Source organism: Emydura macquarii, unplaced genomic scaffold (assembly GCF_026122565.2).
Source record: "Emydura macquarii macquarii isolate MOO-44397 ecotype Brisbane River unplaced genomic scaffold, CSIRO-AGI_Emac_v2 contig_2984, whole genome shotgun sequence".
NCBI lineage: Eukaryota > Metazoa > Chordata > Testudines > Chelidae > Emydura > Emydura macquarii.
This window is the reverse complement of record NW_027133121.1, coordinates 8,428-36,316: the sequence shown is the minus strand read 5'-3', so window position 1 is coordinate 36,316 and position 27,889 is coordinate 8,428. Positions and strand designations below refer to the sequence as shown.

General features: G+C 55.2%; 1 protein-coding gene across 1 annotated transcript; it reads right to left on the bottom strand.

Moving 5' to 3' along the window:
• Positions 1-154: 154 nt before the first annotated feature.
• LOC137167761 (adhesion G protein-coupled receptor E3-like) lies at positions 155-26,701 on the bottom strand. The gene is made up of 20 exons (XM_067570045.1): positions 26,460-26,701; positions 23,133-23,245; positions 22,519-22,674; positions 21,696-21,851; positions 20,788-20,943; positions 18,496-18,651; positions 15,203-15,358; positions 13,813-13,962; positions 13,212-13,279; positions 7,913-8,020; positions 7,079-7,256; positions 6,427-6,546; positions 5,552-5,757; positions 5,294-5,464; positions 4,946-5,140; positions 4,228-4,463; positions 3,956-4,022; positions 3,365-3,435; positions 2,838-3,006; positions 155-2,721 (listed from the first exon to the last, which is right to left on the bottom strand). Exons 1-20 carry the CDS (start codon positions 26,699-26,701, stop codon positions 2,560-2,562), a joined length of 3,036 nt encoding a protein of 1,011 aa, XP_067426146.1. The 3' UTR covers positions 155-2,559.
• Between the last annotated feature and the right edge of the window lie 1,188 nt (positions 26,702-27,889).

The following is a 27,889-nucleotide window of genomic DNA, read 5'->3' as shown; positions in this document are numbered from 1 at the left end:
GCACCCCCAAGTTGCACCATCCTGCCCTGGCTGGAAGCCTGACCAGTATACATTTATAACCTAGTCCTCCCCTCCCTCACTGTGGAGAGGACACAAACAAGCTTTTGTTAATTTAGCTCAGATTTCCCAAGCACTTAAGCTGAAACGCGCTGTGTTGGTTAAAATATAAAACAGATTTATTAACTAAAGAAAGCTGGATTTTCAGTGAGCATAAGTGGTAAGCATAAGAGACAGGTACCAAAGAAAAGAAAGATAAACACACAATCTCAATCTTAATCCTGTTAACACCAGGTGGGCTCTAGATAAAGCAATCTTTCTCACCTCACTGGATGTTGTAGTTCTCAATGCACAAGTTTCTCCCTGAAACTAGGGACCAGTCTCCTGCCAAACTCTTTGTCTCTCAGCGCTGTCATTGCTTCCAGCATAGGTGTGGAGGAAAAAGGCCAAGACATGCAGCCCTTATCCATTATTTCATATCTTTTGATCGTGCACCTAGTAGACATGAGTACAGGCACGTCCAGGTGGGCTCTGCTGACTCACAAGATTGCTCCATCCCACCCCTGTGGTGTCGTCTAGTTCAAGTGAATCATAGAGTTGAGCAATCTCCATTGTACAGTCTTGCACTGCTGTCACTGTATTGTAAATCCTTTGTATCCCGTTGCAGATTCCCTGCTGGAGAATAGTCACTTCACATCCTGCTAGGCAGGGGCTACTGCCCTGGTAGAAGAGACTCTTAAGCATACAGCATATTTCTCTAACAACTATGCAGCAAAATCTCATAACTTGATACACACTGACGCTACACATATTTGGACAGCACAATGGGTTTAAGATATTCTGACCTTTCATCAGATATTTATCTGGCCTGCTTAGTATGAACTATTACAGCCACACTGAAAGTATGAATATGGGGTTCACAGGGTACTGCTTTGGGGTGCAGTGTGTCACCCGGGGGGGGGGGGGTGGAAGACTTCAGGAAGAGGCTGTTTTTGCAAAGCCCACCTGTCCTGCCTAGGAATTCAGCAGTGGGAATTGCTTTGCCAAAGTGATCAGTTTTGGCTAGTGCTGGGTGACAAATCACTTGAGTACTGAGTGCAGGGGTAGTGGCATGTTGTGATCCTGATTGCGTGAAGACAGGTCTTTGTACCCAGTGATGTGGGCTCTGCCAAAACAATCCTAGCTGCCGTTGGACCCTCTCCTTCCGCCCCGTTTCAAGACACCGCTGATTTGACTGAAATGAGAGCCTTTGTTTTGTTAAGTGATCATTAGAGCTGAAATCGCTGATAACCAAGACTAGCTGCTGAACCTCAGGGCACGTCTACACTTAAAATGCTGCATCGGCGCTGTAGTGCTTTAATGAAGATGTTCTAAACCTATGGGAGACAGCTTCTCCCATTGTCTTAATCAATGTACATTCCCGAGAGCTGGTAGCTGTGCCGACGGGAGAAGCTTTCCTGCTGACATGGCATTGTCTACATGGGGAGATAGGTCTGTATAACTACATTACTCAGGGAGGTGGATTTTTCACATGCCAAACAACGTAGTCATACTGATATAGGTCTGTCATGTAGACCTGTCCTAATTTGCATAGATGGCGGCAGCAGCAGCTGAGGCATTTCTAATGCCATCTTCCCCACCCCTCCAGTGGAAGGGGAACCCATGTGAACGTACCTTAGAACTCTGGGCCTTCGCTCACCAAGAACAGCAGCTGTGAGTGGGGTGCAGTGGAGGGAGAGGGCAAAGGCAGATTCAAGGAGCATTTGTTGGACTTTCACCGCGCAAGGGGAAAAACTGAGGCAAACGACACCGGCCAATGGATTCTGGGCTGGGAGTTTGCTCATGGTCACATGCTTTCGAGTCGTGGTTGTGGTATTTTCCCAGATTAATGCCAAATTCCATTTCTCTTTTTTATTAAAAGTTCTCTTTTTTTAGACCCAGACTCTGTGCTTGCGAGAGGGAAATTCTGGCTTTTAGCAGCGCCCGAGGTGGTGATACTTTTCCTAGATTACTGGGTGGGGGCTCCAGCCGGTCCTGTTTCGTACTGGAACCCTGCGGTATTGAACTGGTGGTTGCTGCTGACTCTACCTGGCAGAAGGGTTACGTCTGGCAAAAAAAGCAGAAACATGGCGATAGATTCCACTAGAGTGTGATGTGCTAACTGGTGGCTTGTCTCTGGGAGGCAATATGCAAAGTTGCTGAATTCTGACCCGTAAGAATAGTGGAGCCAAGAGAAATTCTTCACGGTGATCACTGCTCATAGGGGATGAGTTGTCCACACTGACGAAGTTTCAATCCCAGGGGATGTTCAGATCATTACACTGCAAAAGCCAACACTTCCCAGTCTACAGTGAATGACCCCTGGGGTTCTCAGAAGAGCCAAAGGAAGGGAACGTGGAGGTGGTAGGAAAAGGCATTCTGTGCTGGTGCCTAAGACATCTAGGATATCCCTCAAGAGGGACCGACTCTCCCTGACATGCTCGATGACGTTCTCAGCTGTCTTATAAAAAATCCTGGGTCACTCGGGAGGCAAAGCACCTTTACAGCAATAATGAGACCAAGCTAGAGATGACTGTCTAACAGGCTGGTATGGGAACAGAGCAGAGGACCTCTTATCATCTTGGTGTCGGCCATGTGGACAGTGGACATGGATACATCGTACGTCTGAGACTTGGTGCCGAATGTTCGGACTCTCTTGATCCACCTCCGGTACTCCTCTCTCACCTAGACAGTCAGGGACACGTTCAATGCATTAGGTCACTAACCCTGAGGAAATCAGACATGGCCACCACTAGGCCGGTGAAGGCTCTGGGTGGATGATGAAGGGCCATGGGCATTACCTGGCGATTGAGGAGACAGTGCACCAGAAAGATGAAGGCTCCCTGCAGGCCGTAGCTGATGGTGAATAAATACTCCATGACTGTGGCTGCTGGGCCAACTTTTAAGAGAGCAAAGATCCACGGGCAGCCCAGAATGAAGAGCTGGGCTATGGCTTTAAAGGTCAATAACCTGGATAAAGGCACATGGAGAGATCTCGTTACAATTATCCTGTGGACAGCAATTGCATCAGGAGGGTCTGGGCAGTGTGGAACAGAGCTATCGGCCCCTGCTTTGCTGTGTGGGACAGGGGTATTGTTAATGCCAACACAATGGGAATTTAGAATGATAGAAGATGGAGGTTGGAAGGCACCTCAGGAGGTATCTAGTCCAACCCCCTGCTCAAAGCAGGACTAACCCATGGGACCAACATGTTCCTGTGCATCCTAAATAGGTTGTCCCCTTCCTGCAATCCCCACACCTTCCCTGTGCCAAGGACTTTCCAAACCAAGGGATCTGACCCTCCTCCATTGTTTCATTGCCTTCTCACCTTTGGTCTCTGAGGGAGGCGTGTTTGTTTCTCAGGATGCACAGGATCAGGACAAAGAATGCTGCATTTATCTGTGGAAATGGCAGGAAATATTTCCTGTAAAATGTCCCTTCCGGGGCCGGGGAGCCCAGCTGAGGCAGAGAACGATCCCAGGGGACTGATCCGAACACTGCTGAACCAGTGGGGAGTCCAGGTGGGAATCATCCAAGGGAATCACCCCTCCCTTGTAATCTCCCGTGGCAGCTCTCGGTCCCTCCCCATGCACAGAAGTGATGGCACAGCCAGGGCTGAGATGAATCAATGGGATCCCAGAGGCCAGATTGTGCTCAGAGTTAAATATGGAGCCACTCCAGTTTCCGGTGGGGTCAATAGTTATTCTGGGTTTACACTGGTGTCACTGAGAGCAGGATCTGGCTCGGATATAGCATGGGACTAATCCCAGGACTGGCCCAAGCGGATGGGCTCAGTGGGACCTAACTGGGTCGTTCCTTGGGTTCCCGTGGGCCCCGTTCTCCTTCCTGCTTCACTGAAATCAGTGGGGCCACAGAGGTGAGACGCGAACAGGGCCATGTGGTTCTGGGAAATACCCACCAGGATTATGACACAGACTGGACCCAGGAAGCTCCAATGAAATCCTTTCTCCTGGCTGAGCCAGAAGCTGCAGGTAGGAAGGAAGAAGAAAGGCATTATCCCACAAACAATAACGTGGTGACATAAATGTGACTGCTCCCCTTTGTCAGCCCTCGCCATCTACCACCGCATCTCCTGCTTTCTGTCACCACTTCTTCTGGCAGCCCCTCCACTGACCCTCTCAGGTGGATGCTTCTAGCATTGATGGAGGCCGGAAACACCGCTGCACTTACTATTGGGGAGATCCATAGCCTTCAGGATTCAGGGCTGCAGAAATAGCCACCACCAGGGCTGGGAATCCGTAGCCCAACGGGTACATGTATCTCGTCTTGAACCTGCCAGCGCTGGTGTAATTCACGACCTTCGGGTTCCTGACGGTGAGGAAGAGATGCAGCCCCTCCAGGAACATCCAGGTGAAGCAGGCCAGGAAGAGGTAGTGCAGGAAGCCAGCAATAGCAGCACACACCACCTGGGGGAGACAGAGAGCTCAGGGACACTGTGGCTGGGAGGGGAAATGCTGAGTATGGGACAGACCTGCCTGGGGGGTCACACCGGGATTCTGGTTAACACAGCTCTCCAGTTATAAGACTCCCTGACCCAGAGACAGCAGGTTCCTGGGACTCAGGGGGCCCAGGTTCTGTTCCCAGGAATGGAACAGATTCCCAGGGTGACCTTGGGCAAGTCACGTGGGAAAGGAATTGAGGCACAGGGAGAATGTGACACAGGGATAGAACTGGCCGAACTCCTGGGAATGGAGAGACTCAGGCCCCTGTGTCCAGCGTAAAGGGGCCTAAAGGGGGATGGAAAAATCTCCCTGGGAATCTGACCTGGGTCCAGCCCAGCCCAGAATCCAGGGAGCACAAAGGGGTTTGAACCACACACCCCTGCCCCGCTGCAAGCAGAGGAACAGAGCAGGTGACAATTGGGCCCTGGGAGTGGAGCAGGCCGTACCCGACTGCTGGTGCGTTTCACTGCGGTGAGGAAGAGCAGGTCGGCCAGGAAGAGGCAGAGGCAGAGCTGCAGGTGGATGGAGGTGCTGACGTTGCAGATGGAGCGGCACAGCAGGAAGGTGAGGATGGAGAAGAGGAGGCAGAGCAGGGAGAGGGTCAGCCCCACGTAGGTGACGACGGTCAGTGTGTAACTCTCCTGTAACACAGCAAAGGAGAATCACCACCACCCTACTCAGCCTTTTCCCGGCAAAGCCTCCAGTCACTGCAGTGACAGTTTTGCCCAAGCAATGGCAGAGTGCGGCTGGCGCTGAGAGTCCCGCCCTGCGATCCGAGTCTAACACCGAGATACCGTCACTGCGGTGGGAGCCATAAGGAGGGCGAAGCTGGAGAGATGGTCGCAGCTGCAGGTGGTGTGAGTGCTGTTCGCGTGCAGAACGGTGCAGCCGTCCGCAGACCAGGTGCCTTCCCCGCCCACGAACTTCCAGTAGACGCAGAGAGACTCTTCCTTCGCTTGTATGTCCTGGAAACACAACAGAATCATCCTCATCCCCACGGGAGCACAGAGCGCTGTTTGGGTTAGCACGTGTCCATACACACAGTAACAGACCTGGCTGTGGCGCAGGGTGAAGTTTGCAGGTCTGGAGAGGTGAATGTGTCTCCTGCCTCCGACGGCCCCACTCACCACCCTGGAGTTCAGGTGACTATTCCCCAGCTTCCCACAAGCTGGTGGATTTCCCTGGCTGAGAAGTGTCCTGTTGATGATGGAGCCCAGGGTGGAGTAAGAAATAAAAGCAGCAGCAGCCGTCAAACCTGCTGGGAGAGGAGACGGAGACGCTATTGCAAAGAATGAGCCAGCCAGGTGCCCAGCAACCAGGGATCCCAGCGAGCCCGTGGCAGAGCTGGGAATGGAACCCAGGAGTCCTGGCCACAACTCATAAGATTTCGTCACTGGACCATGCCACCTCCTTTCTGAGAGCCCCCAGGAACACGTCTGGCTGGAAGCTTTTGGCTGCAGGAAGCAGAGATGATGATATCATTTTTCTCAGTGAGAGCAGGCAGAGGGGCTGGCCAGGGATGAGCTTCCCCTGGTTCTGGAGGATTAGGGGCCACCAGCCTGAATGTGGCAGCTGAGGGTACATGTTACCCTGGTCCCCTCCTATCCCATTCGGGGGTCCCTGCTCTTTCCATTCTCTGGGCCCATGTCCTACCAAAGAGTTTTGCATTAGCCGCCTCCCTTTGGACCCCGCAGCCCCTCACCGCTTGGAGCTCAAGCTGTAGGGCAGCTGGGAACGAAGGGGTCTGCAGAGCTCACAGCCCCACAACCTGAGAAGGAGCACTCTGGTGTTAGAGACAGAGGTGAGGGTCCCAGCCTGCAGATCCCTGGGTAGGGAGGAATGGGGGAACCCAGTCTGGGGGTCAGTGCCTGGGAATGGCTCTGTGCTGTGGTTTGGGCCCTGGGTGTCTCCATCCCCAGGATGGTACCTTGTGTGGCTGCCCCAGTGACTGTATCGCAGTGGACGTCCATCGTCTCCCCATGAGCGCTCAGCCTGAAGACCTCGCTGTCCTGGCTGCAGTCCCCTGTGACGAGCCGCGTCTGGACAGCTGCAGGGCAGAGGGGGAGATGACAGAGCCCCTCGCTGTGAAACCACTTTCCTGGGAATCCATCCCGGCTGGGCCAGCTCCACGCCCCCTCCCACGCCACTTGGTGCGGCGGGGTTCAGGGCTCTTCCCCACTGGGGGAGGGGGAAGTTTGGAGCTCCCCCTCTGAGTCCCATTGGCCACCCCTCCGTGCCCCCTTCCCACATTCTGTCTGTGTCTCCCTGGGGATGCTGTGTACAGCAAGGGGAGTACCCCCGGGGGGGGGGGGGGGCGGTGTGTAAAGTCCCTATGGTGGATTGCCAAGTGTTGTATTTAACTCCTTCTCAAGCAGTTGCTGTTGCTCCCGGGGGCACTGGCAGGGCTGGGCTCTATTTCCTGGGCCGGGTCAGGGCAGGTCCATGTCTGTGTTCACCACAGGCTCACAGCCACACAGATATTTCGGCTCCAACTTCCAGTGGATTTGGGGCCCAGTGTAGAACCCCGGATCTCCCGGCAGCCAGCAGGCAGCGCTGAGAGCCACCCTTCCCCCGCTCACCAATAGACTCTGTTGTCACGTTCTGTGGTATCCTCTCTGGAGACCTGTGCGCAGTGGCCAGCGTGGCCACTTCTACGCTCTGCAGCAGGATGTCCACAGCCAACACCACCTCCCCTTCGCTCATGCTGTCCCAGACGGAGGTGTTGTTCATGAGGGCGCTGAAAGTGTGAATCTCTTCCTGGGGAGAGGAAAAGAAACACCCTGGAAGCGAGGAGTCCGGGGGCGCAGGCGCCACGTCCCATGTGTTCACAGTGACGTGTCTTAGGGACATCGGGCGTCACAGCCTCTCCCAGCTCAGGGGGCTGCAGTGCTGTCAGAGGGGAATCCTTTACAAAGCCAGTAGGGGCTGGAACCCTTTGTCATTCCTTCTTCGTCCCCCGCTCTCCCATCCCTCCCTCCCAGGGCATAACATTGTCAGAAGCCCATGGCTACCGAGGTCAGAAAGGTATGGCAGAGCGGGGAGAGACCCAGACTGATGAGCTGAAGGAGAATCCCCATTAACTATTAGCAGTATGGGGCTTCTGATGCACAATACAACATTTCTGAACACTAGAGGGTGGAAAAAGACACATGTGCACACACCCCACTAGAGGATGCACACAAGCATCACCACCAGAGGGCATCTGCATGTGCCCACACCCACCCACACCACTAGAGGACACATACGCGCACAAACACCCATCCACCAGTGGAGGGCACAGATATTTTCTGAAGAGTATCTGTCACCCGCAGTGAGACTCCTAAACCGGCTGAGCAGCAGGCAGGGCTCTGGGCTGTGGGTCACATGGGGGGGCCTTAGCCAGCAGGGCACATTCAGGGGGTGGAGCCTCTCACCTCTAGAGATAATGCCACACTCCTGGCTCCACACGTCAACGTCAAAATCTCTAAGGTCGAATTCAGGAAAGAGCAAAAACTGCTGCTGCTGCTGCTGCTCAGCTCTCCCTGCAGAGACCAGGGCAGAGGGTGAGTTCTGCAGGCACTGCAGGGCAAACATGCAGGGGCCTGATCCTGACACCCTTAATTGTGTGACTGAAGCTTTTCAGAATCGGGCCCTAGATCCCTGAAGACTGTATCAGACTTGTGCAGCCCAGGACACGCCCGATGGGCTGTTACCGCAGTGAGATTCATGCGGAGAAACGGAACAGGTGCGGGTGTGTGAGAAGAAGGTCAGAAGAATAAACAGGGAACAAAGTGCTGAACTTAGAAGCGAAAGGTAAGAGAAGGATCGGGGAACCCACAACTCGATGGGGGGATGTCATACAAAAGGATTTGATGAGCTGCAGAGTTTCCGAGGAACTGCTCCAAGACAGACTAGAAAGAAGAAGGACTTGAAAACAAGGTTACTTACCAGTAACTGATGTTCTTCGAGCTGTGTTGCTCATGTCCATTGCACTATAGGTGAGTGCACGCCCACAGTGCACGGTTCCTGGAACTTTTTTCCCCTTAGCAGACCCCGGAGGGCCGGCTCTGGTGGCCCCTGGAGTCCCACGCTCATGCCGTGGTATATGAGGCACTGCCGGCCCTACTCCCCCTCAGTCCTTTCTTTCTGCCGACTCCGACAGCGGGGACGGGGGTGGGTGTGCAATGGACATGAGCAACACATCTCGAAGAACATGAGTTACTGGTAAGTAACCTTGTTTTCTATCTTCGAGTGCTTGCTCATGTCCATTGCACTCTAGGTGACTAACAGCCATCCCTCGGAGGTGGGTAGGAGTTACCGGTGAGCTATCCTCAGCACGGCTCTGCCGAATCCTACGTCCTCTCTTGCCTGCTGCACGATGCCGTAGTGGGACATGAAGGTGTGCACCAATGACCAGGCGGCTGCTTTGCAGACGTCCTGCAGGGGCACTCTCTCCAGAAAAGCCGCAGACGAGGCCTTAGATCTGAGTGAATGCGCTGTGATGACACCCGGCAGCGGCACATCCGCCTGCTCGTAGCAGCACTTGATGCAGGATGTGATCCAGGCGGAGATGTGCTGGGTGCAGACCGGTGATCCTTTCATCTGGTCCCCCGCCAGGGCGTGGAGCTGCGCCGATTTCCGGAACGGCCGCGTCTTCGATGTAACAGGCCAGGGCTTGTCTCGCGTCTGGCGAATGCCATCTCCAAACCCAGACCGCGCAGTTTGGGAAAACACAGGGAGATCAATCGTGGTTACAACGAGGTTCAGAAACCAACCCAGGCTAGGAGGCCGGCATGGCCTCCACTGCTGTTTATCCGTATAGAATACTGTATAAGGGGGCTCCGAGGTCAAGGCCTTAATTTTGGAGACCCCCCAAGCTGAGGTAATGGCCGCCCGGAAGGCTACCATCCACGAAGCGCGGCAGAGGGCATGAAGCCACGGGTTCCAAGGGGGAGGGCCCTATGAGTCTCAAGAGGACCAGGCTGATATCCCAGGGAGGCACCGGGGTGTGGACCTGGGGATATCGCCTCTCCACCCCCTTGAGCACCCTGACCAACGTGGGATGGGGGAACGGGGATCTCCCCGCTAGCGGGTAATGGAAGGCCAAAATAGCTGCCAAGTGGACCGTCAACTAGGCCAGCACCAGACCCCGGAGTACTCCAGGGTCGCCTGCGGAGGCAAGAGGCTGGCAGAGTGCCCCGGGATCCGCCCAAGAGGTAAACCATGACCACTTAGTTTGATACACGACCCGTGTAGAAGGGTCCCTGCTGCCCAGCAGGTGTTGTAGGACCTGCACCGAGCAGGCCCCCCTACCTCTGTCAGCCACAGAGCCTCCAGGCCGTGAGCTGCAGGGAATCCAGGACCGGGTGCAGCAGGCCTCTGTGGTCCTGGGAGAGATGGTCATGCCACCTCAGGAGCCCCATGGGCGGGGCGAACGAAAGGTCCAGCAGCATGCTGAGCCAGCGCTGGCTCGATCAGGCCTGAGTTGTGAATATGACATCTGCCCTGCCCCTGTTTATGTTCAGTAAGACCTTTGGCAGGAGTGGAGTGGGTGGGAACGCGTACCTGAGGGTCCCTGTCCCATTACTGAGGAACATATCTGAAAGCAACCCAGTCTCATGACCCCGGCGCAAGCCGAGCCTTGGCACTGCGCATTCCAAACCGGCATGAACAGATCCGGTTGGGGGACACCCCACTTCTGGAGGATCGCAGTCACTATCCCTGAGTGCAACGACTAGTCGTGGTGGGGTAGAAACAACCTGTTGAGGTGATCTGCCTCGTCGCTCCTCACCCCATGAGGTGAGATACAGTCCAGAGGAGTCTTGCCTCATGGCAAAGCCCCATGGACGGGTAGTTTCCTCGCAGAGAGGCAGGGAGGACGCCCCTCCCTGTCTCTTCATGTGAAATGGCTGCAGTGTTGTCCGGCAGTGCCTGCACCACTCTGCCTGTCAGGGATCGGAGGAACAGCCTGCACGCTAGGCGAACGGCTCTCAGCTCCCCCACGGTGACCTGCAAGCACTTTTCCTCCACCGACCAGAGCCCCCGAGTGTTCAGGCTGGCACCCATGTGGGCTCCCATCCCACATACGAGCTGTCGGAACTTAAGGTGACCGACGGGATCAATTCCATGAAGGGAACGCCCTTCCCTACTGCCCTGGGGAATCTCTACCAGTCCAGGGAGGCTAGGGCGGGCAGGGAACTGGACCACCCAGTTCAGTGGGTGTTGGCGGGGAACTGGACCACCCAGTTCAGTGGGTGTTTGCTCGGCACATATACCGAGGCCAACCATGCCTGAATCGGCCTGTGCCTCAGGCGAGCTAGCCTCACTATGTACGTGCAGGCCGCCACGTGGCCTAACAGCAGTAGGCAGTGCCTGGCTGTTGTTGTGGAGTATCGGTGCAGCTGGGAGATGCTAGAGACCAGCACCTGAAAACATGGCTGACGCAGGAAGGTTCTGGCCTGGGGAGCGTCCAGGGTGGCCCCAAGAAACTCTGTGTGTTTCACTGGGGTCAGTGGACGTCTGTTCGTTTATGAGCTAGACCCAGCCTGCTGCATGTGGAGCAGCGTAAGTCGCGCTGACCTGCACTGGGAATCTGGACCTACCCCTATCAACCAATCGTCCGGGTAGGGAAAGATTTGCACACCCTATCGCCTGAGGTGGGCCGCCATTACCGCCACGCAAGTTGTAAACACCCTTGGAGCCGAAGGGAAGGGGAGGGAAGGGGTAATAGGACTACCGAGGCAAGTCTTGCCGGTGCTCCCCTTGCCGAAGGGATGCACCCGTAGGGGGGTGTCTCCACGGGGTCCGACTCCTCAACCGAGGAGCAGTGTTTGTGGCCTCAGACTGTGCCCGGGCCCGGACTGTACCCCAACTAGCACTTTTACCGCCTGCTTGGAGACCTTGAGGGGGCAGCGGCTGTTCTGATGACTGCCCCCCCCCCCCGGGTGGGACCTGAGCCACCACAAGGGCAGTTGTCCTAGGTCCCGGGTGCCTTGTCCACTCTGGGGACCATGCTTCCGCTGCCTACTGCTGAGGGGAGCTCCACCTTGTGGAGAGCTGCAGCACGGCGTGGAGTCCCGGTGCCACGTAGAGCTGCGGGGTGGCTGCAAGCTCCAGCCCCTTTTGGGGCTGCGGTGCCGGTAGAGCCCCATTGCTGGCAGGAGCCCCGCTGCCTTCGGGATCTCCAGATCCGGCTCTCTTTTTTTGTGTGTGTGCCTGCAGTACCGCGGGAGCCCCGCTGCCGTCCGGCGCACCAGCCCCGCTTGGGGCTCCGGAGCTGGCTGGAGTCCCACTGCTGCTGGAGGCTCTGGCCCTGCTTAGAGCTGCAGAGCCGGCGGGGGGTGCGAGCCAGCGGGAGCCCCGCTGCCCCGGGAGTTCCGGCCCCACTCGGGGGTGCAGAGCCGGCAGGAGCCCGGCTGCCGCCTTTTTTTTTTTTCCCTTCTTCTTCTGGAGATTTCAGAGCTGGCAGGAGCCCAGCTGCCACCGGGGGCTCCGGCACCGCCTGGGAGGTCCGGTGCCGGAAGAGCCCCGCTGCCACCAGGAGCTCCAGTACTGACCCGCTGGGGGAGCGTCTCTGCTCTGCCCCCGGTAGCTATCTGGCGGGAGACCGTCCTCCTCGTACCAGGGATCTCCACCGCCCTTCGGGGGGATCCACGCGGGCTTGTCCCGGGACCCCAGCCCCTTCTCCCTTGGTGGATGGCGGGGGTGAAGGTGGCATGGGGCGGCCAACAAGGCTCATGCCGCCAGCCTCCGCGATGGCAGGGGCACTCTCCCACTCCGAAGAGTCGGGGGTGGACCCCTGCACAGAGATGCAGACCCGGAGGGGACTCGACAGGTCGTGGCTGGTGCATCTCTGTCCTTGAGCCTGTCCGTACCCACGGTGCAGGGGAGCGTCCGCACTCCATGCACTCTCCTCGTCGTCGGCACCGGGGATGCTGCTCCGTGCCGAGTGGAATCCGGTGCCGATGGTGCGCTCCACACCGAGGGGGAGCAGGACGACCCGGACACAGAGCGGAGCGCTGCGCTGGGAGCATGGCTTTAAACCGGATTGCTCACTGTTTACAGCCTTGCATATCTTACTCATCTGCTGTCCCCCCAAGCACTTCAGGTACCAAGTGGGGGGGGGGACAGACAGGGATGGGGTTAAACCCAGGCGGCTGGGACATAGCCCGGCCACCTTAAGTCCGTCAGGGACTATTCCTAATCTACAACACTTAACAACTACTTAAACTAACTAGGTACTTTGATTAACAAAGAGATCAAAGAAGGGGAATGGCACTTGCAGAGAGCAAGGCTAGTTCCATCCGACAGTCACGGGCGGAAAGAAGAGACTGAGGGTGCGTAGGGCCGGCAGTGCCTCATGTGCTGCGGCATGGGCGTGGCACTCCAGGGGGCACCAGAGCCGGCCCCACGGGGTCTGCTAAGGGGAGAAAAGTTCTGGGAACCCTGCACTGTGGCGTGCACACACCTATATTGGAATGGACATGAGCAACACATCTCGAAGATAGAACAGCTGATCACACGTAGATGGGACCAGCCTAGCAGGAGGAGAAGGAAGAGGAGGAGGAGGATTGGGTCCCAGCTATGAAAGGAACAAACCCAGCAGTGCCTTAATCTTGGCTGGGGTTTGTAGGCGCTACCGAAAAACAAAGGTTTTTGTCTGGGAATTTGCATATTGGTGGCACAAATCACAGGACAAAATCCCCACCAAATGAAGGAGGGGTTCAAAGGTACCTGCACAGAGCAGTTCCTGCGCCTCTCTTTGATTCTCTCCAGCTCAGCGCTGCTGTTATAGCAGGGGTCTTGGAGCAGCAGGAAGAGAGGAGCAGATATTAGCGCTTTCACCGCAGATTTTCATATCAACTGGCTCCTGCTTGAGGGAAAATCCCCCTGTCCTCCGGCCCCGCTGGCTGCTCTCTGTCTACATGCTGCGCTGCCAACAGTTTAACAAGCGGCTGCTCTAATAAAACTCCCTCCCTTCCTCCCCATCTCACTCTGTGGCCCTGTCCCCTCCATTTACACTGCGCTTTGCCCCGCCCTCCTGCTCCCGTCCCCTGCTTCCCGCACATGACTCTGGGCACCTGCCCCCCTCCAGCTGGTCTGAGCATGTGGTACGGTGGCTGGATGAATTTGCAGGCTTTCCTTCTGCAAACACAGGGGCATTGGCAGCCCCAAGTCTGTGCATTAGCACTAGAGGGCGCCCCTGAGTGTGAGGGTGGGGAGAGAAACTAGTTATCCCTGCCCCCTGCCTGCCTCCTAGACTTCCTGGTTTCCATGGACTCTGCAGAGAGATCTGCTGGGTACAGACGCCTCTGCCTGCAGGGGGAGAACTCACCTTTACACGTGGTTTGGTTCAGTATCCAGCTCCCGACTCTGGTGGAAGGGATTAGGCCGGCTGGGCACGTACACTGGAAACTCCCGTTGGTGTTGATGCACAGGGCTTCCGGGCCGCAGATGTCAGAGGATCTGGCACATTCATTAATATCTGGGAGGGGAAATCAGAGAGGTCCCACTGAGCAGCTGTTTTGAATCCCTCACCACAGAGGTGTCATCAGCAGGGCTTTGAACCTGGGACTTTCAGCACCATAGTGAAGTGTACGTTAAAGGAGCAATTCCATTGCCAGGCAGCAGTAGAAAGTTATCTTCTTGATGGACCAAACACTAGAGGGGAACCTCTGAGGCTCACTCAGGGCCCCACTGGGACCTGAAGCCAGGTGGGGCTGGAGTCCCCTGTCATTCCGTAGGAGCGGAGAGTTTTTGGACAGGGGAGGGGACAGTGAGAGCCCAGCAACTCACAGCATCTCTGCTCTCTTCTCCTCACTCCCCTCCTGTGAAAAATGGGGTCAACTGCTCTCTGCTCCTCCTCCCTTCATCCCTTCAACAGCAGGACTGGAAGTGGGGGATAAAGAGACCCTGGTGCAGCCCCCCCTCCCAGGAGACAGGGGTGAAGAACCCTTTTCGCTGCAGGAGGACATGAGGTGCGCTGGGGGGTCAGGGGCAGATGTGGCGGCTGCTGCAGGGGGCAGAACTGATTGCGGGACTGGATGAGGGGCACGGAATTAATTAACCAGAAGGTGGAGGTGGTGGGTGCAGGGGGGTGGCAAGAAGCTGGACGCTCAGCGCCATCAGCTGCCAGAGAGCTCCCGCCATGGGACCAAGCCAGCGTATCCTACCCCTGGGAGAGTAGGCAATGCCAGAGTGGCCACCAGCCTGGATCCCCTCCTGGTGGGTCCTGTTTCTGCTCTAACACTGGGATAAAACTGGAGAAACTATTAGAGTAATTAAGGCTGCTCTGGATTTTACACCAGTATAACCAAGGCCAGAGTCTAGTCTAAGGGGCCTAATCGTCCTTCAATTCACCCCCGCTGGCTGCTTCTAATGAAACCCCTGAGAAAACCCTGGTTTCCTCAGGACTGTCCCACCGAATTTAACAATCAAAGTCCGGATTCTCAGCAACACTCAGGCCACACTAGGCTGCTATGGCAGCGTAACGGCCACTTGAGAATTTGGTGTATTGAAAATTGTGTTAGCCTTACTTTACATCTGCAAGGGGACTTTCTGGTCCTGTTTAGAGGCCTCCGTGCAGAAGTGTGTGATCTGATCACAGCGCCATTACTACAGCTGGCAGCAGCATCTGGTGCAGCACAAGGCCTGGAATGAGCGCAGAGGTGCGGGGGGGGGGGGGTGTCTCAGCAGAGCACAGTGGGGGACAAGGGACAGCTCACCCTGACAGACGCTCTCACTCGTGCCTCTGAACGTGGCTTTCCCAGAGCTGGACTCGTAGCCATTGATGCAGCTGCAATAGTAACTCCCAGGCATGTTGGTGCAGTTTGTGTGGGGTCCGCAGTCTGCCTGGCTGGGCTCCAGACACTCGTCAATATCTGCAACACAGGAGGGGTTGCTCTGTCCAGTCCTGGCAGGGAGACGTTCCCCGTATCACCCCCTGCACTGAGCTGGGTGACAGGACCCAGGTGACTGGGCCTCTTTGAAGTTTACAATCAAGGTCCTGATTCTCAGCAACACTCAGGCCACACTAGGCTGCTCTGGCAGCGTAACGGACACTTGAGAATCACCTGCCCTGAACAAGGGGCTGCCCCAGCCGGTGTGGAGCACCTTTTGGGGCCCTGCCCCCATCCCGTTCCCAGCCCCTGATGTAGGGGCCATGGCCCGGGCGCTCTGTGCTGCAGCTATTCTCTGCCTCACAGGGTCCATAAAGGGCAAAACGGGGCCGTGGCTGGGGTGCCCTGCACTGTGGATATTCCCTGCCCCCAGGTCCCATGGGGGGCAGAGCGCACTGAACTATTTCCATGGCCCACATATAGGGCCCCTTCCCAGGCTCAGGGGGGCACTAGCAGCCTGGATGCTGTGTGCTGGGGCCAGTGATGGTCCCCTCCTGTCTCCATGGTGCTTCTCTGCAGCACAAGGAGTTTACTGCGTGGGTCTCTTTCTAAATCTGGGGTTTATTCCTCGTCCAAGCGTCGGGGAGAGGGGGGAGCCTGGCCCCCTGCTCTGTGGGAACACACGAGGGTCACGTCTCATCACATCCTCAGTGATGGCCTCGAGCCTTTGCCAAAGCTGATGCAACGCCAGGTCTGGGCTGAGCAGGTGTGAGCTGTGTGTGGGGGGGTGTCTCAGCAGATGAGGGCCAGGGGAGAGCTCACCACGGCAGGTGTTCTCACTCGCGCTCCTGAACGTGATTTTCCCAGAGCTGGATTCATATCCAACGACGCAGCTGCAACTGTAACTCCCAGGCATGTTGGTGCAGTGTGCGTGGGGTCCGCAGTCTGCCCGGCTTGGCTCCAGACACTCGTCAATAACTGCAACATAGGAGGGGATGCTCTGTGCAGTCTTGCTAGGGAGACGTTTCCCGTATCACCCCCTGCACTGAGCTGGGTGACTGGACCCAGACGACTGGGCCCCTGTGAGGTTAACAAAATCAAAGGCCTGATTCTCAGCAACACTCAGGCTACACTAGGCTGCTCTGGCAGCGTAATGGCCACTTGAGAATCCCCCGCCCTGAACAAGGGGCTGCCCCAGCTGGTGTGGAGTGGCTTTAACAGCCCTGCCCCCACCCTGTCCCCAGCCCCTGATGTAGGGGCCACGGCCTGGGCGCCCTGTGCTGCAGCTATTCTCTGCCTTACAGAGTCCATAAGGGGCAGGTCAGGGGCATGGCTGGGGTGCCCTGCACTGTGTATATTCCGTGCCCCCAGGGCCCATGGGGGGCAGAGCGCACTGAGCTATTCCCATGGCCCGCACATGAGGCCCCTTCCCAGGATCAGCGGGGGAACTAGCAGCCTGGACGCTGTGTGCTGGGGCCAGTGAGGGTCCCCTCCTGTCTCCATGGTGCTTTTCTGCAGCACAAGCAGTTTACTCCATGCGTCTCTTTCTAACTCGGGGGTTTATTCCTCGTCCAAGCACCGGGGAGAGGGGTGAGCCCGGCCCCCAGCTCTGCGGGAACAGGCGGGTGTCATGTCTCATCACAGCCTCAGTGATGGCCTCGTGCCTTTGCCAAAGCTGGTGCAGCGCCAGGTCTGGGCTGAGCAGGTGTGAGGTGTGTGTGGGCGGGTCTCAGCAGGTGGGGACCATGGGAGAGCTCACCATGGCAGGTGTTCTCACTCGCGCTCCTGAACGTGATTTTCCCAGAGCTGGATTCATATCCAACGTCACAGCTGCAACTGTAACTCCCAGGCATGTTGGTGCAGTGTGCGTGGGGTCCGCAGTCTGCCCGGCTCGGCCCCAGACACTCGTCAATATCTGCAACACAGGAGGGGACACTCTGTGTAGTCTTGCTAGGGAGACGTTTCCCGTATTACCCCCTGTACTGAGCTGGGTGATGGAACTCAGTAGACGGGGACTCCACTGAATTTAACAATCAAAAGCCTGATTCTCAGCAACACTCAGGCTACACCAGGCTGCTCTGGCAGCGTAACGGCCCCTTGAGAATTTGGTGTATTGAAAATTGTGTTAGTCTCACAAGTACTCACTTTACATCTAGAACGGGCCTTCCTGCTCCTACTTGCAGGCTGGGGGCCTCTGTACAGAAACATGTGATCTGGTTTTTTCAGAAGTTTGTTTGCAAAAGAGCTAGCCTAGAGCAAACGGGCGCGGGGGAGTTATGCCCATCTGTCGCAGGGAGCAGCCTGCTTTGTCTCTCTCTGTTTTGGGTTCTTGACTGTTAGGGTTCTGAAGTTAAGAAATAACCTTGTGTTGTGTTGCTGCCAGCCAGCAAGAGGATTTTATGCTTCGTTTCCAACTGTGTGCGTGTGTACCATGAACATAACAGATGGGAGAACAGTCACTGTGGCATCTATGGTTCAATCCCTGTCCCACAATGGGGCCAATAACATCAATGGGGCCAAGATTGGAGGAGATTTAGGAGTCCATGTTTGAAGCTTGGTCTCCCAAGGGGTAGAAATGTGGCAGAAATCCCTATCACGTTCCAATCACAGGGGAACACGCTGGCATTGCCAGCCTGGGTCAGTCCCAAGGCCCTTCTACCCTAGTGTCCTGACTGCGACAGGTGCTACAGAGGAAGGTGTAAGTGTCCCACCATAACCGTGGGATAATCTGCCCCAGGGAAGGTCTCTAATAATCAGAGGTCGGCTGAAGCCCTGACGTGGGATGTTTTCCTCCCTCCCAAAATTATTGTCCATTAACTATCACAGCCCCAGGTATTGTTGTTCCCCATAGAGGCGGCCAGTCCCTCTTTCAAACTTGACTCACTCACAGCCTGGCTGCCAATCGGTAGCAGTGATTCCATGGGCTAGTGCTGCACCGAGTGGAAGGAGTTTCCTCAATCGGTTTTATCCTCCATACAAGCTCTGGAGACCAGGATGAGCCCAGCCCCCAACTCTGCGTGAGCAGGAGAGGGTCACGTCTCATCACAGCCTCCGTGACGGCCTCGTGTCTTTGCCAAAGCTGGCAGAAGCCGCAGTGCAGCGCCAGCCCTGGAATGGGCATGTGAAGTGTGTGTGGGGAAGGTGGTGTCTCAGCGGATGGGGGTCAGAGGAAAGCTCACCACGGCAGGTGTTCTCACTCACGCTCCTGAACGTGGCTTTCCCAGAGCTGGACTCGTATCCATCGATGCAGCTGCAATAGTAACTCCCAGGCATGTTGGTGCAGTGTGCGTGGGGTCCGCAGTCTGCCCGGCTTGGCCCCAGACACTCGTCAATATCTGCAACACAGGGGGGTCGCTCTGTCCAGTCCTGGCAGGGAGATGTTCCCTGTATCACCCCCTGCACTGAGCTGGGTGACGGGACCCGGATAACTGGGCCCCTGTGAGGTTAACAATCAAGGGCCACTTGAGAATCCCCTGCCCTGAACAAGGGGCTGCCCCAGCTGGTGTGGAGCGGCTTTTGGGGCCCTGCCCCCAACCTGTTCCCAGCCCCTGATGTAGGGGCCGTGGCCCGGGCACCCTGTGCTGCAGATATTCTCTGCCTCACGGGGTCCATAAGGGGCAAATCGGGGGCGTGGCTGGGATTCCCTGCACTGTGGATGTTCTCTGCCCCCAGGGCCAATGGGGGGCAGAGCGTACTGAGCTATTTCCATGGCGCACACATGAGGCCACTTCCCAGGCTCAGGGGGGCACTAGCAGCCTGGATGCTGTGTGCTGGGGCCAGTGATGGTCCCCTCCTGTCTCCATGGTGCTTCTCTGCAGCACAAGGACTTTGCTCCGTGGGTCTCTTTCTAACTCTGTGGTTTATTCCTCGTCCAAGCGCTGGGGAGAGGGGGGAGCCCGGACCCCAGCTCTGTGGGAACAGGCGAGGGTCACGCCTCATCACAGCCTCAGTGACGGCTTCGTGTCTTTGCCAAAGCTGGTCTATCGCCAGGTCTGGGCTCAGTAGGTGTGAGGTGTGTGGGCGGGTCTCAGCAGATGAGGGCCAGGAGAGAGCTCACCACCGCAGGTGTTCTCACTCGCGCTCCTGAACGTGATTTTCCCAGAGCTGGACTCGTATCCAACGGCACAGCTGCAACTGTAACTTCCAGGTATGTTGGTGCAGTGTGCGTGGGGTCCGCAGTCTGCCCGGCTCGGCCCCAGACACTCGTCAGTATCTGCAACACAGGAGGGGACACTCTGTGTAGTCATGCTAGGGAGACGTTTCCCGTATCATCCCCTGCACTGCGCTGGGTGATGGAACTCAGTCGACGGGGACTCCACTGAATTTAACAATCAAAGTCCTGATTCTCAGCAACACTCAGGCCGCACTAGGCTGCTCTGGCAGCGTAACAGCCCCTTGAGAATTTGGTGTATTGAAAATTGTGTTAGTCTCACAAGTACTCACTTTACATCTGAAAGGGGCCTTCCAGCTCCTACTTGCAGTCTGGGGCCTTTGTGCAGAAGCCTGTGATCTGCTTCTTTCAGCAGTTTGTTTGCAAAAGATCTAGCCTAGAGCAAACGGGTGGGGGGAGTTATGCCCATCTGTCGCAGGGAGCAGCCTGCTTTGTCTTTCTCTGTTTTGGGTTCTTTACTATTAGGGTTCTGGGCTTAAGAAATAACCTTGTGTTGTGTTGCAGCCGGCCAGAGAGAGGATTTTATGCTTCGTTTTCAGCTGTGTGTGTGTGTGCTATGTACATAACAGATGGGAGAACAGTCACGGTGGCATCTATGGGTCAATCCCTGTCCCACAATGGGGCCAATAACTTCAATGAGGCCAAGATTTGGGGAGATTTAGGAGTCCATGTTTGAAGTTTGGTCTCCCAAGGGGTGGAAATGTGGCAGAAATCCCTATCACGTTCCAATCACAGGGGAACACGCCGGCATTGCCAGCCTGGGTCAGTCCCAAGTACCATCTACCCGGTATCCCGACTGCGACAGGTGCTACAGAGGAAGGTGTAAGTGTCCCACCGCAGCCCTGTGATAATCTGCCCCAGGAAGGTCTCTAATAATCAGAGGTCGGCTTAAGCCCTGAGGTGGGATGTTTTCCTCCCTCCCAGAATTATTGTCCATTAACTATCACAGCCCCAGGTATTGTCGTTCCCCAGAGAGGCGGCCAGTCCCTCTTTAAAACTCGACTCACTCACAGCCTGGCTGCCAATCGGTAGCAGTGAATCCACGGGCTAATGCTGCACTGGGTGGAAGGAGTTTCCTCAATGGGGTTTATCCCCCATACAAGCTCCGGAGACCAGTGTGAGCCCGGCCCCCAGCTCTGTGGGTGCAGGCGAGGGTCACGTCTCATCACAGCCTCTGTGATGGCCTCGTGACTTTGTCAAACCCGGCAGAAGCCGCGGTGCAGCACCAGGCCTGGAATGGGCATGTGAAGTGTGTGAGGGAGGGGGTGTCTCAGCGGGTCGGGGTCAGAGGAGAGCTCACCACGGCAGGTGTTCTCACTCGCGCTCCTGAACGTGGCTTTCCCAGAGCTGGACTCGTAGCCATCGATGCAGCTGCAATAGTAACTCCCAGGCATGTTGGTGCAGTGTGTGTGGGGTCCGCAGTCTGCCCGGCTCGGCCCCAGACACTCGTCAATATCTGAAACAGAAGAAGGGACGCTCCATTCAGTCCTGGCAGGGAAACGTTCCCCGTATCACCCCCTGCACTGACCTGGGTGACGGGACCCAGGCGACTGGGCCCCTGTGAGGTTAACAATCAAAGGCCTGATTCTCAGCAACACTCAGGCTACACTAGGCTGCTCTGGCAGCGTAACGGTCACTTGAGAATTCCCCGCCCTGAACAAGAGAATCCCAGCTGGTATGGAGCAGCTTTAGGGGCCCTGCCTCCATCCTGTTCCCAGCCCCTTATGTAGGGGCCGTGGCCCGGGTGTCGTGTGCTGCAGCTATTCTCTGCCTCACAGGATCCATAAGGGGTAGGTCAGGGGCATGGCTGGGGTACCCTGCACTGTGGATATTCCCTGCCCCCAGGGCCCATGAAGAGAAGAGCGCACTGAGCTATTCCCATGGCCCGCACATAAGGCCCCTCCCGAGGTTCAAGGGGGCACTGGGAGACCGGACGCTGCGTGCTGGAGCCACTGAGGGTCCCCTCCCATTGCCATTGCTCCGTGGGTCTCTTTCTAAATCTGGGGTTTATTCCTCGTCCAAGCGTCGGGGACAGGGGTGAGCACGGCCCCCAGCTCTGTGGGAACAGACGAGGGTCACGTCTCATCACATCCTCAGTGATGGCCTCGAGCCTTTGCCAAAGCTGGTGCAGCGCCAGGTCTGGGCTGAGCAGGTGTGAGGTGTGTGTGTGGGGGTGTCTCAGCAGGTGGGGGCCAGGAGAGAGCTCACCACGGCAGGTGTTCTCACTCGCATTTCTGAACGTGGCTTTTCCAGAGCTGGACTCGTAGCCATCGATGCAGCTGCAATTGTAACTCCCAGGCATGTTGGTGCAGTGTGCATGGGGTCCGCAGTCTGCCTGGCTCGGCCCCAGACACTCGTTAATATCTGCAACACAGGAGCGGACGTGATTTGCACTGAGCTGGGCAGCGGGACCCAGGCGACTGGGCCTCTGAGCTATGAGTGAATAATGCCCCGATTCTCAGTTCTTCATTTATGTTGCTGGAATTTCTGTCCCAGGCCCCTGAGCGCCCAACCCCAGGAATGGGGGGGGTCGGCTCCACCTGCACCCAGATCCCCCATGTGAGGGGAGGGTGGGGGGATGTCCCCCTGGGTCTCCAGGCTCTCTGTGTGTTGGGGGAGGGGAAAGGGAAAATGAATCTCCTCTGTCCCCCCTCCCCATGGATCCCTGCATATGCGGGGAGGCAGAAGGTGTAGCTGGCTGCCCCTTTCTGTTCCTCTAGGTAGGGATCTGTGGGGCCTCTGCCACCAGGGCTGATTAAGGGCAGGCTGGGGTTCAGACTGGTCCATATGACAGGCCCCTCCCACCCCAAACTGTGCCCGATCCACAGAGCCCAAGACTCCTGGCACTTTAGCCCCAGCTGCAGCAGCTCCTGCTCCTAGCTCTGGAATCCCCTGGTTCAATTCCCCAGGAGGGCAGCCCTGACCAGTGCTGGTTCCCCCTGTTCCCCAGATGGGCTGAGCCCTGCACAACAGGCCCTAGAGTTGGCTGCTCTGGTGCAGTCCACCAAGAACAAGGCAGGAGCCCCGTTACTGTCACAGGTGGCTGTTAGATCGCTGAAGATTGGATTCCCACTCGGCCGGTATCCATCCTGGCAGGTGGAGTGGGTGCTGTTCACACACTTGGCGTTTGGCACGTGTGACAGGTGGTTGCTGCAGCTCTCAGAGGTACCTGGAGGGGCAAGAACAGCTGGACAAGGTCAACCAGCGCAGAGCGGCTCCCCCCAAAAACACACACAGCAGGACCGACTCCTTTCACAGGCCCCATTCACTGATTCTTATCCCTGGGCGTCTGGCAAACAGCTCTGCCGCCATCCACCGCCTGGCAGCAAGTTTCACCCACTGCACAGGAGGCCTGGACTACCCAGGTAGTGCAAACGGGACGAGCCACCAGGGCCTGGCATCGGTTCACATGAAACAATTTCACTAAATTTTTCTCTTCTCCACAGTGGTTGCGGTCACTCTCCTTAGCCTCAGTTTCAATGTGAAAAGTCACTTCCAACTGGAAAATGGGAATTTCTTGTTTAAAAAATTATTTCATCTCCCTCCCCCCCCAATTTTTTTACTAGTAAAAAAAAAAATTACACTGATCTCAACAGGAGCTGGGAAGGGAAGGCGAGGGTTACACAGGGCACCGTCTCCTCTCACCTGCACACATCTTCCCTGCTCCAGTCAGGTGTAATGCAGGCAGGACCTGCGTGTTGTTCTTCAGGGCAACTGTATCCTCACCCACAGCCCCGACCCCACATTCCCATCCTGGGCTTACATTCAAGAGACCAGATAACCAGCACCAGTCAGGTTCATTGCTAAAAGTCAGTAATAGGATATTACAGGGGAAAAGGTTCAGTACAGCTCCAGTTTCCAGGAACCCATCTCGTGCAGCAGTGTTGAATTCACTGTACGAAGAAGGCTTGCTTCCAAAGTCACACCCCTAAATCTGTCCTTTTCATACCCAAGCTCTTTACATGGAAAAAGGTACCGTAGCCATCCTCTGAGGTTAGTCTTAACCAATCATCTTTCTATCTTGTTTCTCTTGTATCAGACTGTGCCCCTTATCTCTTTGTTCTGGACACATGCATTCCACGGAGCAAGAGTGGGACGGCAGCTGCTCGGCTTCTCCCATGTATATTGTCTTTATTTTATGGACATTCCAGTGAGAGTAACTCCCTGCCTGTTCCTTTGGTAGAACCCCCTATGTTCTGATCCTGACAGTTTTCCTGGCTACTTAAGCTAATGCAAGGTGTTATGGGATCCTTAGCAGAGGTGAACAAGATTATAGAAAAACAGGCCACTGTAGGCCATGTAACTGCTAGAAGTGTATATACAATACAATGTTACATGCGTTAAGCACATCCTATCAGTATTAATATATGTAATGTGAATCATACCTATTGATAATGTGATATATTCTATTTGCCCAGTATACATTGGTCAACACTTCAGAAATAGATTTAACCTCCACCTAAACGATCCAGCTATTCCCAATGACCCAGATCCAATTACTCCCCACCCCCAAGTACAGTCTCAGTAATCCCACTGAGAGCTGCCAAGCCTGCGTCAGTTTCATGGCAGAGACACATTCTGTGTGGGGCTCTCATGTGATGGGTACAAACGGGTCACATACAGCATTACATTCTGCCAGGCAGGGAACTTACGGGTCGACGTTTGGGTGCTCCCTGGTGGTGGAGAGGGGAATAGGATGAGGAGGAGAAATACTTGAAAGAAATAAAAAATAAAGATGTGATTTTAAAATGTGATACACAGAAATAAGCAACAGAATGAGGAAGGGGGGGGGGGGGAGGGAAGAGGGTCTTCTGGCCCCGTCTATGGACCAAATTTTGCTTGTTTACCCCACTGTGATTCTGGTGTAAATCCAGTTAAGTCAATTCTTTCATTAATAACTATGATTATTGTATAATATGCAGTAATTCCAGCTTTGTGCCACAACGGAAAACTGGCTTAACCAGCCACCTGGAAATTCCCCTTGTGCAACTGCCACCTCTCACCACGTAGCACACTCATCAGTGTAAATTCCAGCTCGAGGAGTCACACCCGCTCTCCCTCTGATCGAGCTCGCACGCTAAAAAGAACTGTGGAAAGGGACGTAACAGGAGAGGCTCGCGGCCCGGACTATGATCCCATCCAAGAGAACAGGTACATAAACAGGGGGGCTAGTCCCTCCCCCCACCACGGCAACACTTCTAGTTGTAGCACGTAGCTAGATGAGAGCTATGTCTTCTCAAGCTGGAACACTCACTTTCCAGCTCCAGTGCAGACATTCCCATAGACCCTCTGGATTCTCCTACCCCCACCCTTGAGTTCAGCCCATGGCCTTCGTTCCACTCACCCAATGGATACGTGTCACTGTGGGTTCCCATGGTGGCTCAGCTGCTAACAGGAGAGGACGAGCTCTGAGGAGTCTGAGTTTTGCAGCCTCCTTATGTTGGAAAAATTAGACAGGAAGGCATGTTAAAATACGTCCTGTTGCATTAGAGGGTATCAATCAACAGCACTGTACACAGGAAAGCTCTGCCTTCTCATTACGCCCTGTTCTCCTTCCTTCTCACTAACCGCATCTCCCAGCCCCAGAATAATTTGCTTTGCTGAGACACTGAGAAACTGAGCACAGTGCAGAAGGCCTAGCACCATTTCATAGAATCACGGAAATGTAGAGTAGCAAGGAGCTCAGGAGGTCACTAGTCCATCTCCATGCACTGAGGCAGGACCTAGAACATCCCTGGCAGGTGTTTGTTCTTAAAAACCTCCAATGATGGGGATTCCACGACCTCTCTAGATCACCTGTTCCAGAGCTGAACTCTCTTTAGACTTAGAAAACTTTTCTTAATATCTAAGATCAATCTCCCTTGCTGCTAACTAAGCCAATTCCTTCTGGTGCTGCCCTTGGTGGACATGGGAACCAAGTGATCACAGTCCTCCTAATAACAACCTTTTACATATCTGAAGGTCGTTATCATGTCCTGTCTCCTCCCCTCCTCCGAGCCTTCTCCTTTCTGAACTAAACATACCCAATTCTTTCAACCTTTCCTCACAGGTCAGGTTTTCTAAACCTCTGATCATTTCTGTTGCTCTTCTCTGGACTCTGTACAATGTGTCCTCATCTTTCTTGAAGTGCAGCACCCAAATCTGGACCCAGTACTCCAGTGCTAAGTAGAGGAGAACAGTCACCTCCCTTCTCTCACCCACACCACTCCTGGTAATACATCCCACAGTGACATTTGCCTTTTTTCCAACAGCATCACACTGGAGACTCACATTCAATTTGTGATCCCCCAGGATCCTCAGACCCTTTTCTCCAGTGCTGCTGCCCAGGCAGTTAGTCCCCATACCTACCCTTTGAGTAAGGATTTCCAACCAGCTCTGCACCCACTTTGTGATAATTTCATCTAGTCCACGTTTCCTTAGTGTGCTTATGACAATGTCATGTGGCACTGTGTTGAAAGACTTACTAAATCCAAGATATATCACGTCCACCTCTTCCCCCCATCCACTAGGCTGGGTACCGGATCAAAGGAGGAAATAACAAGGTTACTTACCAGTAACTGATGTTCTTCGAGATGTGTTGCTCATGTCCATTGCACTGTAGGTGAGTGCATGCCACTGTGCACGGGTTCCTGAGAACTTTTTTCTCCTTAGCAGACCTCATAGGCCGGCTCTGGTGCCCCCTGGAGTGCCGCGCACATGTCGTGGTATGTGAGGTACCGCCGACCCTACGTCCTCTCAGTCCCTTCTTTCTGCCAACTCCGGCAGCGGGGACGGGGGATCGGTGTGCAATGGACATGAGCAACACATCTTGAAGAACAACAGTTACTGGTAAGTAACCCTGTTTTCTCCTTCGAGTGCTTGCTCATGTCCATTCTAATATAGGTGACTAACAAGCAATACCTCGGAGGTGGGTAGGAGTTACCAGTGAGCTGCCCTCAGTACAGCTCTGCCGAATCCCATGTCCTCTCTCACCATGTCATCTGCTGCACGATGGTGTAGTGGGACGTGAAGGTGTGCACTGATGACCAGGTGGCGGCTTTGCAGATGTCCTGCAGGGGCACCCTGTCCAGGAAGGCTGCAGACGAGGCCTGAGCTCTGGTTGAGTGCTCTGTGATGGCACCTGGAAGTGGCACATTCGCCTGCTCATAGCAGCACTTGATGCAGGATGTAATCCATGCAGAGATGCACTGGGTGGAGACAGGTGAGCCTTTCATTCAGTCCGCCACTGCGACGAAGAGCTGCGTCGATTTCCAGAATGACTTCGTCCTGTCGATGTAGAAGGCCAGGGCTCGTCTCACATCCAGTGAATGCCATTCTCCTCTCCTCCTCCGAACCGTGCGGTTTGGGAAAAAACAAGGGGAGGAAAATATCTTGGTTATAATGAAACTGGGAAACCACCTTGGGCAGGAAGGCTGGGTGGGGTCTCAACTCAATCCTTATAGAACACGGCGTAGGGGGGCTCTGAGGTCAAAGGGTTACCTAGGGAGGTGGTGGAATCTCCATCTTTAGAGGTTTTTAAGGTGCGTCTTGACAAAACCCTGGCTGGGATTATTTAGCTGAGGTTAGTCCTGCTTTGAGCAGGGGGTTGGACTAGATACCTCCTGAGGTCTCTTCCAACTCTATGATTCTAAGTGATTATTCCCCTCTATTTGGTATTGGTGAGGCCGCATTTGGAGTATTGTGTCCAGTTTTGGGCCCCCCACTACAAAAAGTATGTGGACAAGTTGGAGAGAGTCCAGCGGAGGGCAACAAAAATGATTAGGAGGCTGGAGCACAAGACATATGAGGAGAGACTGAGGGAACTAGACTTGTTTAGTCTGCAGAAGAGAAGAATGAGGGGGGATTTGATAGCAGCCTTTAACTACCTGAAAGGGGGTTCCAAGGAGGATTGAGCTAGGCTGTTCTCAGTGGCAGTAGATGACAGAAAAAGGAGCAATGGTCTCAAGTTGCAGTTGGGGAGGTCTAGGTTGGATATCAGGAAAGTTTTTCACTAGGAGGGTGGTGAAGCACTGGAATGGGTTACCTAGGGAGGTGGTGGAATCTCCATCTTTAGAGGTTTTTAAGCTGTTGCTTGACAAAGCCCTGGCTGGGATTATTTAGCTGAGGTTAGTCCTGCTTTGAGCAGGGGGTTGGACTAGATGCCTCCTGAGGTCCCTTCCAACTCTAACATTCTATAACTGGGGCAGGAGTGGTGTTAGGGGCTCCCACCCTGGATAAACCAGCAAATGCTTTTGGCAGCTACCAGGTACCGCGGGAGCTTCCTTCAGTCAAGCCCTGCTCCCGGAAAGCATTTCAGCCAGGGCTCAGCTTTAAGCAGGCAAGTGGCGCTGGTGGGACAGGTGTGTCAGCGCTCAGCTCCCACGCTAACAGATTGGATTTTCCAACGAGTTCAGACCCCGATA